Raw genomic sequence first — 14,355 nt, 5'->3', positions numbered from 1 at the left:
GTAAAAAATTTACATTTATTTTAGTCTAATGTATAATTAAGTAGATATATATCTTATTGTATCATTTCATGTTTAACGTCGAATTGAAATTCCCAATTGTCCATATTTTACACGAAAATGCATATTTTTCCAGGTCAAATACAGGAACTTCAATTACTTCAATTATTTCTTGAAACTTCAACATCAAATTTCGAAAATCATCAATAATCTTTGACATGCCGTCTGCCTGCAATGATTCACGCTATTCCCCAACGAGAAACAAAAGCAAAGAAAACGTTCGAATCGACCAAACGTAGAACGACTGAAGCCAACAATGTCAATTCATAGTCCCCGTGTCCGTTTGCTGATACCAAACGCAGAACAATATTTCACGAAATCACTTTACCACCCGCGGCTCGTTTCCAGGTCACTAGACAGTTCTCTCCAATCGAACCAAAAGCAAACCTGTCCAAGAGGCAGACTCATCACGGTAATAATAATTCATACGGAACAAGAACAACCGAGGCTCGAGGCATCCCCATCCCCTTCTACTACTCTCCACGTTGTTCTAGTTATACAAATATGCAGCCCCTTTCATAAGTATTACATCACATTCTAGTTTCGTATGAAACGTGATAAACGATCCACGTTGTTAGGGAAATAATTAATGGGTTAGAATTTTGTACTTGTACGAGATATTAATTCAAAATACGTACATCGTGGTGATAAATTGTGAAATACATTAGCAAGAATTTTAGAGCTTTTTGCCAATTTTACAACTAATGGGTTCGTAACAAAGATGACTTTTGGATAATAATGCGCTTTAAGTTGCGAGAAGCAAACCTCGCGATACGGTGAAATGAAAACCAATCTATGTCTTGACTCAATTCTACCAAATGACCAAATCGGACAAATTGTGAATGTAAACAAAAAAAAAAAAAAAAAAATAAACGTCTTGACTCGTAGTTAGAACAAAGAAAATATTTAATCTCATTATAAACGGTGTTTATCTCAAAGATGTATCTTTGATAATTGGTGAAATTTTTATTTGCACGTCGAATACATGAATTTACAATTTAAGATTCCAAATGCAGTTTAATAATTTCCTAATAGCTTGTCAGATTTACTTTACTTTTTACTTATGAACGAGAATTTACATTGGGAAGTGTACGAGAGTCGAATCGATCATCGTTCTTGTTTTTTCATCGAACATCGTGAACGTGGCAGCCGGCCAGATTCTCCTGCGCTCGTGCTTCAGCATCGTTATAAATGTGGTATTCGTTTAATGTTGCTGCTATCGTCACCTAATAGCAATAACCTCGGAAATCATAGGTGTCGACTGCGTTCTTAATCTCGTGTTATATGTTCATGAAAGAACCGCTCGTTAGAACTTGTAATAGAACGGAAGCATAAATCCGACAGGGATTATTATTGCTTTCGATTAATTGACCGTTTGATCGATCGATCACGGTCGATCTTTAATTCGATCGAGTGGATTCTTTAAATTCTTCGCGATTTTTGCATATACATATAAATAAGATCAAATTAGAAAAAATTATTTCGTCTGAAATTAAGTAAATACGTATAAAATATAAAAAACAGTTTGAAAAGAAATATTTTCAAAACAAATGGAGTTAGAGATATTTTCAAAAATATTTTTACTTCCTTTTCTTTTAAAGTATTAATAATTTTATAATATAATTAGTTTATTATTTTACTAACTTTTAAATGGTTTTAAATTTAATCATTATACTTATATCTTATCTTTCTTGACAACATTCGAAGCTACCTAAGAAAAATTTCAGTGTATTATATTTTGATAAATATCGAGCAGCGTTATGTTTCATTCCGTATAATTTGTTACGGTATCGATATCATTGTATCCTTCTGACATTTATACTATTGTGTCTCAACGAATTGCATATTATACGAGCTCGCAAACCTTGAAATTGTCTGTTAGTTTATCACGTAGATAACATGGCGGACTGCCAGCTTGCGAATATTTTGCAAGCTTGCTAATTGCTCCCATAACGATCGCGCAAGCATAAACCGTATAGTTTCCATCGTGTGCATTTTGCTTCGTATACAGGATAAGAAAATATCAAAGGCTAATCACGTCGTATTCGCGGTCTCTTCCTCCTTTCGAAATGATGTTATACCTTCATTAAACTCTATACAAAATGTATGACGGAGATATTAATTAAGGGTTCGTTAATTCAAACGGAAGCAAGTAATTAAGGTTTACAAACGACAAAGGGATACACAGTCTGGACTAAATAGAAATTCTAGCTAAGAACATACGTAGAGTTAGTTACCTTCTCTAATTAATTTGAATTGTGAGATTTTAATAAAATTGTTAAATTTAATAAATTAACAATTTTCTAAACTTACATTCCTTATTTTCTATTTAAACATTTTTTAAATGTTTTTAGGCACAGCTGAAACAAGTTTCATAATACTCTAAAAATTCTATTTTCAGTATAGAATCTAACAAAATAAGAAGTTTAACATAATTTTTACATATTTGTGATAAGCGGAATCTGATAACGTAGCAGTCAACCTTGAGATAATGCTCCATAAATTACAATAGCACTTCAAACGTTATTTCGCTGGATATATACCTTAAAACATTTCGTGTTCGAGCTTTAACATTTTATGTTCAACAATTTTAAAATACACGTTACGTTATTTAAATACTTATGAAAATAATATATATCTAAAACACTACTCTTACAGAATTAAAACAGATTTCAAACGATGATACAACTTGTCAATTTCATTTAAAAGTAAATGTTAAAATGTTACGCGTTAATCTCAGACACAAACAGTAACATCGATGTAATCCAACATCCACACATGAATATATAATTAAATAAAAAGAAAGAGAGAAAAAGAGATTGTCGCGCGAAAAAGCATATTCGAATGGTATGAAACGGTCTCCGTTTCCACGGCCGCCACCTGTGTATACATATGTAGACACAAAGGGTTCCTGGGGCTTGCAATCGCGCGCGGGCGCGCGCGCGTTCGAGCATCCGTATGAAACCTGCGCGCCACGAGGTAAAGCCGCCAGTGCCATTCGTCGCCGCAGTGCGATACGGTCGATAGAAGAAAACGTGGCCGACAGTCTCCGGTGGTTGCAGCTGCCGCAGACACCGTCGCGTCGCCTCGTTCCCTCGAGCCACGTCGACATTCACAATCCCGTACCAACAATTTTCCTGGAATCGCCCTTCGACGCGTTCTTCCCTCGTTTCACCCCACGAGATCAACGTTGAGGGTGGCCACGCTCGAATACACTTCAATCCGCTTCAGGATGCCGTGCGTACGGCATCATGACGCAGAAACGTTTGGCTAGGATTCCCGTGAACATGACGAGGTAATCAGTATTCTGACGGGGTGTGCCGGGGAACAGCTAACAGCTGGCTTCTTCGTGAGACGAACAGAGTGTTGTTTTTGGCTCGTGTTCTGGACAATGGTTATTGAAAATGTTTTTTTTTCTTTCATTTTGGAAAGGGGCGGATTATGTGTGGAGTGGATGTTGAAGCGAGGGTTCTTTTGGAGTTGGTAAATGACCCAGGTCTGGCATGATTCGCGTCGCATGGATCACCGATTGTCTGTGTTATCGTCTCGTAATTTCGTCAAAGATATTGTTTAATTGAATAGGTAAAATAAAAATGAGTTATCTTATCTGGGTATCTTAAATCGTCTTTAAACAGTCCATCAATTCAGTATCACAATACAATTTTTGTATACGTGGATATGACAAATATAATCGGAGCAAAGAGAATGAACGAGAAATATCGAAATCGAATACGAGCCAATAACAATTCGAGATGAATCGAGTGGCTACAGTCTGATATCGTTCCAATAGCTATCCACGACCACGCGATCCCGGGCACGATGGAGCGGTAAGACGAGTAGGACCGGCGCGGAAGTGCAACGACGATTCCGTAGCCGAAAACGTGCGTGCCCGTGTCATCAATGGACTATAACCGTTCGTGCGAACGTAAACGATCATGGAATACGGCCGCGTGGTCGGGCCATGACATTGGACTTTCGTAGAATCTGTTTACTCGCGTGGCTGCCTGTGACAGCGCCCAGTCAGCGGCCGATCGCGAACGCCGTCGCAAAAATCGTGCCACCAGGGATCTCCGACCTTCGCGCCAACGCTCATCAATCACTATCGACATCTGGAGTTAACGAGTTACGTAGTTAGGGAAGCGGTTCCCAGTCAGTCAGTTTGTAACAATCGCGTGAATCAGATACTACGACGTTCGGCGGTCGTGTTGCACGTGGATCGAGCGAAGCTCGAAGGAAAAGTGTACGATATCGGCAGATATCGTTTAGTGATTCGTAACTTCGCTTTGTATAGTTTGAGATTGAGGTACCATTTTATTAGCGAATCGCTATTAAAATAGGTATAATCGCTGTGATTCCCTTAAATGATTATTCGTATACGATTTAAAGCCCAGACATTCGCAAAGAGTCTATGTGAAGTTCGAAGTGAAATTCTGTCAGTGCAAAAATTCCAAGAGATACTCGCGCACGTAACAGTGGAGCAATCAATTGTCAGCAACGTGAGGCTCCATCAACGTGGCTGCTTTCCATCTCTACCCTCCCATCGGATCATTTCCACCCCGTTGAACGATCGACGTCGCGATTCTCGAAGGACCGACAGTCTTGCAGTAGGTGGGTTGGCGCCACAGGGTTTGCCAATCGATTTCAGTCTCCTCTCGAGGATGTTCCGCTTCGCGACGTAGCGTTTCGAGTTTTTACGTCGTAGTCACGTGCCAAGAAGCGTAGTGTGCCACGGTGGGGGACCAGTCCGTGGGGCTGGTCGTCGATCGTCACATCGAAGGGGGACACAGTGAAGGGGATTTTTCTCGGTACCTACCTCGACATCGTTGTGGAAAATCGATCCGCCGTGGCAGCCACCCCCGTTGCAACCACCCGGCGCGGTGCAATGACCTCCAAACCGGGAAGGTCCTACAGCATGAGGTAAGAGGATCGTTAGGCAGGGAAAAAGGGGAATAAAGAAGAGGCGAGGGAGAGACGGAACGGAGAAAATAGCCTCCCTTTTGCCATACGTCCCGACGTCTACGACTTTCGTTCGACGTTTTTCTCTATTTCACTTCCGGCCGCATCTTTCCGTGGCTGGGATTTTAAAGCGGTCTAAAGTTGAAACGCCGACTTAAGGTTCACGAGCCCGCAATCAGCTTAACGTTCGACCACGCCGCTGGAATTTACGATGTGTCGTTTATAGGGAAACGATCGTTCCATTTTCGAAACCTGCCGCACGTTTTTTGGTCGCGTGAATGCGCGTAAACCAGTGACGTTACACGCATGTCTTCTCTCGCTTTCTCGCTTTCTCTCCTGTGTTCGGTCGCGCCTCCTCGCCGTTTAAACTCGTAAGGGATGAGGAACGACCGGTAAAATCACTGTCGCGATACGCCACGTTGCTCTGCAAACAGATCACAGTGCTTTCGTGTTAGATACTTTATGAAATGGCGTCCATTAAACTCAGGGGTAAAGTTAGAACTCGGCAGAATAATAGGGATGTGCAAATATTAAGTACATATTCGGATACATTATCGAGGAAGCACATATTTTTCCAAAATACAAAATTTTTCCGTTAAACAAAACTGATGTTTTACCGAACAAGCCTGAAATTTTTCGTCATTTTGAAACAGCACAATCAAACGCTTTAATTGTGTATCTGTTCTCTTTCCCTTTCAAGAAACCAAAGTTGTTTCGAATCTATTGTATCCGTATCCTTCTGTATACGACTGGCTTTATTCTTCTCTCGGTGCCCATTATACGATTCTTCTTTAAAATTAAAAGCGCTATTCAAACAGCGAAGAATGGAAGCTACAAGCGATACTTAACGCAACTACGTTATAGATGCTTTATTGCAGAGGAAGCAATTTTCTCAGTATCCTGATATTAATCCGCGGGGCATAATAATGTGTCGATTAAAAATATATCATCGAGTCTCGTACCTAATAATCATAGTTCCATGTTTACCAAATAGAAAGGAGGTGCAGGACTTGTAACTTAAGACTATTAACGCCAGGAAGATCGATCGTTTGTTTTATTTTCGTATTAAGTCTTCAATTTCGCTAATCTCCCCTGAAATAATTTCCTTATCATTTCTATTTACTATTTCAGTTTATTTGAAGGGAGGAAGCATGTTGAAATAAATTTGAATTCGTATCCTTGATTTCCTTCGTGGTCGTAAACTATCGCGAAAGCACAGCACCCACGCAAACGACGCTGCGTGAAACTTTTTAATTTGCTGGAGAATCGACCGGTCGGTCGATGCAACCAGGGGGAAATGTTGCGAACTGACTGACGGATAATTATGTTTCAGTCTGAAAGGGCCTTTCATACACTACGTGGCGAGATATTCGCCACGGCGAGATTATTCCCCGACTAAAGGATATTTCTGACCAAGAATGTGCAAAACTATGCTCGACAACTCATTTCTACACGGAGATCTTATTCGGAGAAACGTATTGAGCGGAACAATAAACCTTTTGTGTGGTGATCTTCGCAACGGAAATATTGTAACCCTTTCACTGTCGCAGCCTCCACACGGTACAAACGTTCAGTATGTAATTTAACAGATGTACATACTTATACAAGTAAAAAGTTGAAAGTATCATCTTACATTCAATACTAAAAATGCAGAAATCTAAACCTAAATCTAAATTGTTCATTTCGAATTCTCCGTCATTTTATTAATAAGTTAATAAGTTAAATAGAGTGAGTAAGTCTTTAGAAATTTTATGCTATCCCATTAACATACATTCATAGATATTAAATAGAACTAACGCTGCAATAATTCTTTACGTTCGAAACTACTACTTTTACAAAAAGACACGCTTCGTATTATTTCCAAACTATGAAGAACGACGTAACATTTTTACGTTCTCGTACAAAGCGTTTAGCTTATTTTACAATTTTTATTCCTTTTTTCTCATCGTATCCGCTACTTTCACCAGCGTCACGTTTTGACGATTAGTTATAGGTACTCTCAGCAGGTTTCCTTCTTTTCTTTTTTCTCGGATTTCCACTTAACTTCTCGCCGTATTTCCGGCTCTGGTGTTCCTACAGTGACTCGACACTATGATACACAATATGGAAGAGAGAGGGAAGAGGAAACGAAAGAAGAAAAAAAGAAAAAATGAAGTTGTTTCTTGTTATTAGAGCGTTACGCGACGAAATCGAAAGATTTATAGCATCAAACAGGAACTGAAAACGTAGTTGGAATTTCGTTCCAGCCCCACTATCTTCTTGGCTCACTGGTTGCGTGTGTTTGTTCCTTTTGTATCGAGCGTGAGTTCTTACGTCGAATCACCTACTTTCCGAGACCTTCGCTGCTAAGCTTACGTCGCCGGCTACATTGTGACCGTAAACAACTTGTTTCCTTCTTCTATTTCACCCCCTTTATGTACTATCTTCGTTGAATTTTATGGGTTGCTAGTAAATCGCTGTTTCTAGGACGCAAGCTCCTCCTTCTTTGGAAGGTCATAGGATTTTGTATATTTTTAACATAGTGTTTGATTCATTGTTATTGGATTTGTTTAATTGTCTTTCACTTGCCATTGCAGGCAAGTAGTAATTCTATAAATTGATTATATCGAATGGTTTTCGTTTCTTAGAACTACAATGGTCATTTTGCTGCAGTGTTTTTTTGGAAAAGAAGTTTTGCACTCCTTTTGGTCACTTTATAAAGTTTGCGTCGTACAGATTCACATTTTTGATAAAATTGAGTACGCTTAATCCTCCATGGACACTCATATTTTTGCACTTTCCGTGCACAAACTGAATTGTGTATGTTCACATTTATTTCCTTCTTTTTTTTTTTACTGTCCGGTGTCTTGAAAAAACCTAAAAATTGTCTGTACTTATCAAAGTCTTTATTATGTTATACCATGCGCCTTTGAATCAAACGTTTGAATGGCTTTTTAGAAATAGTAAAAATTCGCTTGTGAAAAATTGACGAGTAGAATTTCGTTCGGGACATGAACGACCCGCGTTGCCTATGAGAAGCTAAATAACCAATCTTCTTGCAAATTCCACGTACGGTATTCGCAAGTAATACTGTTTTCCCACGCAGTAAACGTAAACCCATCATCATACACAGGTCGAAACGAAACTTCCAAAACATTACCGGTGTATCCTTAAGAAGAAAACGTTTCTACTTGGCACGCAAACAATAAATATATTCATAGTCGTTCGTATATGCATTTATTGCTGTTGCCGCATCTCATATTCAAAGGCAATCTCCCGAGGAGAAAGGTGCGGCATGGGAATGGCAAGTTGCATTTCATGCATCTCGTGGTTCCCTTTCTATTACTTATTCATCGTTACTAACTCGTGGTATCGATCTTTTTAAATCGTTTATTCTAATTAACTGACATTTCACGACGAGGAAACGAGCTGCAATTTATGAAGCACATTATTATTTTTATTTTCTCACGACTTTTCAAACATATCATTACCAAGGTTATGATCTTTTTTATTATCTAGGTACTCGTTGACATTTGTTCTAGGAGTAAGTCGTGACAATTAATTTTCCATTTAGCTTTACGATCACATTTTCGATATTAATATGCAAATAGCATGTCGTTTGACAGGATTTTCGCTCGAAATCGTTGAATACATATTCTGTCCATTTCACGATATATCGATTCTTCCATAATTGAAGCAATAAATGTATTGCTTCCGCCAAAACAAGTTAGTCGTTCGTGTTTTCGTCCTACCGACGTTCGCAACACCAAAACAAGTTTAGTTTCAATGTGTCATCTTATAACAACCAACCATAAAAACCTAAGGCGCTAAAACAGACTTAAAGTTTTAGTTCTTTGCTCGATGGTCAAATTAATTGTTGACATTTCGGAGGAATGTTTACAGTAACACACGAAAGTATGTATGTTACGCGTGTTATATAAAATATCACTGTAGTATGACACGAACATTTATTACGTTAATATTTCTGGATATAATTACCTAGATCATTTAATTAGCACTATTTGTATATTTAAGACAATATCGTATATACCGCATCAAATGCTTTTGTGATCTCTACGAAATGTATTAGATATTTATGGTAAATGTCCTGTAATTTCTGCATACAAATTCGCATTTGTTAGAAACCAATGTTCACTAATACAATCGTAATAGTCATGTTTTACTAAAATGTTGTTGATATATTTCAGAATATTTGAAAATAGTACACATAATATATACGGAAAAGTTCATGGTAGATGTTCAAAGAAGAACGTGTCATTGTGTTGTATATCTTATAAATAACCAGTAACAAGCGCAATCAGCTTTATCATCTCTTACACGAATTACATGAGTCACATTTGATAAGACAAATTACAGAGTTTTATTTAGTTACGATGTATATTTCATAAAAGTGATAAATTCTTTATTTAAAACCACCTAACTATACATACATGTATCTCTGAATTCGTAGAAATGTTCAAATATCGAGAAATTTCATAGAACTGTGTTATTTCTTCAGCGGTCGTTATCTCGATTTCTTATGTTTTGCTTCATTTCTCCAGCAAAAGATCGAAATTGTGTGTCTAAAATAGACTGATAAACCCTGTCTACTAGTGCTATCGGTTAAACGGTTAGAAACAGGAACCACACCCTTTCTACTTGGACGATATCACGATGGGGTCGAAACACGTGTTTGGGAAAGGAAACCGTCGAACCTTCGATAAGTTCAACTGCAGAGACGTGGCTAGCGGATAGATATCGATATCAGCTCTCCTTCAACGAGAAGCGAGTTTATATATAGAAATATCGTAGCAGTCGGTCAATTGATCGATGAGCCTATTTTCGAGGAGGGTGCAGCTCCGTTAATATAGAATAAAGGTATCCGGGTTAATAACACGTGGAAAGCACTGCCAATCTAACTGTTCTCGAATTTCAATAATCTTAAGAACTTCGGTCATCGATCGGTTATATGAGGTCTACACGCCAAAAGAGGCGGGAACCAAGACTTTTAATGTCTTTTAGGTATCGACGAAAATATACGATAATATAAATTTCTTAACATTTCTGCGTGGAAAAAATATTTGTATAAAAGGATTTTCCGTAAATTGGACGGAATTATTAATGCGATTTAACGTTTAAACGAATAATTTAGAAAGAAATGAAAGCACAAGATATAATACAAATAAATACAAGTTACTGAAATAGAAATTGATGTATTTCAGATTCTCGATTAATTTCACATTCAATGCAACGCTTGTACTTATTTTCATTTCGAAACAATTACGTAATTTGTTGAACATTTTTATATTTGTTCTAAATTACTGCGTGCACGTAACATCATAAATTTATTATATAACAAGGAAGTGGCGATATAAGTAGTAAAGCAATTAAGAGTTTTTACCGCATCTATTTTTGTCGATATCTCTGAAATTATTTACGAGGAAAGAGCGTCTAGTTGATCCTTACGTCACTGAATTACCACAAATCACCACGTAATCGTTTGTCCCGTCAATTACAGCAAAAATTATTATCGCTTTAGGAATAAACTGCAGCCATATAACAAATCGATTGTACGATTAACCAAACTCAACGATACAGCGCTAATCATCTTCGCTTTAGCCATAAATTAATTAAGTTGCATAGAAATCTCTCTGGAGAGCTCACGTTCGCTACTCGAGTTCTTGAAATACCTATATATACACGCGATACGTTTATAAACACAATTCGCATTTTCATAGAAGATAATCGCGGCGAACCAATTTCGATCGTTATCGTCTATAAAATTGACATAGCCGTGGTTTCGCGACGATTAAGAACATATTTTAGATAACGTTACCGATAAATGGTCAATCGAGAATTGTAAATCAGTCGAGTTTGTTCAAGAACTTGTGTTAGTATGTTGAGTGAGCTTGCGTAAGTATAATCGGCGATAGTCTCCAACAGTGACAAGGTTAATTATCGTTAGAACAAACGTCCATTATCATGACGCTTCTAATGTGTTGCAGAACAACTCGAAGGAAGTTGTGGAAAGATGATATTCGTACAATGCGTTTCCTTTTCATTTTATTTGATGTGCGTGAATTCGAAGTATTTACTATGAACTTGAAGATTCGTTTCCCGAAGTAAGATAGAAAGTCGTGTTGTTCTGTTTCGTTAGCCTGGTTTTTTTAAACAGAGACTCCTGCGATTGTTCAGGTCAAAAACGAGCCACCGACCATTTAACTGTTTCACTTGACCCAAAAACGCCGTCTCAAAGCGTAAAGTGCGACGGTTTCGTCACGCGTTTCTGCTTCGCCGTGTGAATCGCGCAGCACGCGCGATATCCTCCGCTTAAAAGGTACGTCATACTTCAATATCAGCTTATTATGTAAACAATTGCCGAGCGTGTCTATATCTGTCCTATCTGTATGTTCGATGTGTCTGGTTTACGAGTTTCGAGCATCCAAAACAGTTTTCATCGAGTTTATTTATTTATATTCTACTTGACAAAGAATTCCGAAGAAGCTGTTTAGAAAATATTTGCATCTTCGCTCTCAAGATTTTTTATATTCCTGGTTATTTACATTCAATTTTTCTTACAGGAAATAGATATTTATTACTAATTGCGTTACCGACGACGATATTTTTCCAAGAAAAAAAAAACAAACGATATTTTACTAAAAAAAAGAGATAAATCATTTTTAGATTTTTATGTGCAATCTCTGATTTTATATTAGGCAAATAACATAATCTCAAAGAATGTCTTACAAGCGTTTCTCAAAGAAGAATTTTATTCTGAAAAGAATTTAAAGAGTTGTCCATAGTTCTTTATATTCGTTTCAAGGCACATGAAAAACTAACGCGTTGCGCGTACACCGTTTTACTTCTTATACAAACTGCCGATAAAACAGGTATGCGAAATTGGATGTAATCGATCGAGCACGTATTTATTTTGTACGGGTGTTATCACGTGCGCGAATACAAGGCCACGAAACTTTTATGTCGTTCGCACGCAATCCAGTCAGGGAAGTTCGATCGGTTCCTAACTCGTAAATAAACATGATTTCTCGCTTAACTGGGGAAAAAACTTGCTTCATCAATCGTGTAACTTCGATTCCTGGAATTTGTATTTCGAACTTTAATCTTATCTTTTATTCGTGTCGTTACTTCATAGGTGATTATCTATTTTCACTGAACATCGTTCCAAAGGAAATACGATTCAACCATTTTAGTTGAGTTAATACCTAACCAGTACACTTTCAATCGGCCAAAAAAATTCTCTATACACTTTTATGTGTCCGAATTACGCAGAGAAATTGACAACTATATTTGTCACAGAATCGTGTACATTTAAGCAAGTACGTATCGGTAGAGAAATAGCAAAGACAAGCGCGAAATTCAACACGTAATCGTAAATAATTCAGTATTTTTCTTTCTTTAAAAATTTGCATAGGTCGTGTAGCAGATTTACACAAGTTATTTACAAGTAAACAAAAAACGTATAGACAGTTGCGGCATGGATCAGGAACGAATAGCAATTGATATTACAAAACAACGTTCCTAGAAATATTTGAAATATGTGAATGGAAATCGTTGTTACGCAGGTGAAGAAGTTGCTTCTGCCTTTCGATTCACATTCGTGCTTTGTCGACAAAGACAAAGACGGGTTCCGAAATGTCCGGTTTGTCTTCCGCGTGGCGAATTCACGGAACGTAATCTTCCTCCAACAGCTCGTCTGCATTATCTGACAATGGCGAGTTATGCAATCGACTGACTAATTATCGGTCATTACGCGGTGCCGGTGGCGCGTTCCTGGTTGCGTCAGTAGCCCATTTGCACGGTGGCTCGCGAATAAAGGAGAAATTTCAATGAAGAACCGTGGAAAGAAGAGATTTCGAGGTCACACGGAGAATACACAATTTTATGAACGAAACGGAGGATCTTTGAAGGATTCTCAGTAAATGGTGACATTATAGAAATTTCATAACGTAGAAGCGGTGGTCAGCAATGAAACTCCTCTTGCTTCTGTTAGCAGGAAACTTTTCGTGTTACGAAACTTTTCTGCGGACAACCGAGGATATAAATAGAATGTATGGAAGAAATGTTGTTCGATTGGTATTATGCAATAGGTATCAAGGCCAAAGATCAGATGAATGGGATTAACTTTTGTGACCGAATGTAAATTTCGACATTTACATGCATACAAGTACATCGTAATAAAAAATGTTGTTCGAAAAAGTTTTCACACGAGTAACGAGTTTATCGCGTAAAAAACAGAAAGACAAATGTAAAAGAAGTGGTGCAGAAGTGGAGCTACGCAAAGTGCACAACCCAGAAAACAGACGTTAACCTAATTAAGAAATGAAGAAGATTCCAATCTACTCGTAATGAAAATTCATAGTTTATCATTTTCCCTTTCTTCGTATTTCACACGGTAATATTGTACGAAAATATTAATCTACAAGTATAATTTATTTACAGTATTAAATTACCGACATTCTACCAAATTACTCGGCATAATTCAAGATAAACAGAGGTAAAAAATAAGAGTTTCATGCACACCGATCAAATTTCTTCGGTTCTTATTTCATACGGAATCACATAGATCAATCTTCTTCTTAATTCATGTCACCTTAATTACGGACCAAAAGTCGGATAACGTAACGTAGCGAATGGTTACGTAAGAACATCTGACATTCGCGTGTAACTTGCAATATTTCTTCGATGTTTCGTCGATTTATCTTTTTTTTTTCTTCTTTATTATCGTCAATGATATTCCAGTATGGGTACGACCTCGTGGATCGAATTACAGTACCTATGCACGTAATGATCCGGACACCGGAAGTCAAGCCGGTGATCTTGATAGCATCATTCTCGAGAGACGCGCGTGCAATTCACGCGAACCCATTTCACGATTGTGCCGAGTTGTCACAAATAATTTCATCGAGTTGCATCGAGCGTGGTTTATCTTCATCGTCGAAAAGGCGATTGTTTGCATATTTTGTAATTGGTATGGAAAACAGTAACATCGTTATACTATACGTTGTATATATACATAGAAGAAGAAAATGTTAATGCAAAGGAGAAATTTATAAAAGAAGATACATATATATAATTAAATCTTTTTTTCATATGAAACTTGCTTTTTATAGTGAAATTTGTATTATTCTAAAAATACGTTCTATACAAGAAAATTTTAATATGTTTATCGAGGGACAAATAATCACCATTTTAACAAACGAGGAATATCTTACTTCTTTCAAGATTTTAGAAACCTGACGCTATATGAGGTCACCATCTGCTCGACTGCCGTTTTATTAACATTTCTGCTTAACCACTTGATTACGTCTCGCGATAAAAAAGTAGTGGAAATATTATCTATGT

General features: G+C 37.6%; 1 protein-coding gene across 7 annotated transcripts in view; it reads left to right on the top strand.

Moving 5' to 3' along the window:
- The first annotated feature begins 3,058 nt into the window (after nucleotides 1–3,058).
- The window catches only part of LOC117233398 (repressed by EFG1 protein 1-like), a 36,179-nt gene continuing 24,882 nt past the window's right edge, over nucleotides 3,059–14,355 (top strand). For 3 of the 7 annotated variants that reach the window (XM_033493673.1, XM_033493671.1, XM_033493676.1), the window contains exon 1: nucleotides 3,059–3,352. In XM_033493673.1, coding sequence (XP_033349564.1) covers nucleotides 3,309–3,352 — 44 coding nt within the window. In that variant the 5' untranslated portion in view covers nucleotides 3,059–3,308. Of the gene's footprint in view, nucleotides 3,353–3,847; nucleotides 4,975–11,187; nucleotides 11,330–12,590; nucleotides 12,725–14,355 lie in introns of those variants that run through there. The other 4 variants (XM_033493672.1, XM_033493675.1, XM_033493679.1 and 1 more) reach the window with 3 other exon arrangements.

Source organism: Bombus vosnesenskii, unplaced genomic scaffold, assembly GCF_011952255.1.
Source record: "Bombus vosnesenskii isolate JDL3184/JDL3185 unplaced genomic scaffold, Bvos_JDL3184-5_v1.1 scf7180000013295, whole genome shotgun sequence".
Lineage (NCBI taxonomy): Eukaryota > Metazoa > Arthropoda > Insecta > Hymenoptera > Apidae > Bombus > Bombus vosnesenskii.
Note: the sequence above shows the minus strand (reverse complement) of the source record. Positions and strands in the feature narration are given on the sequence as shown.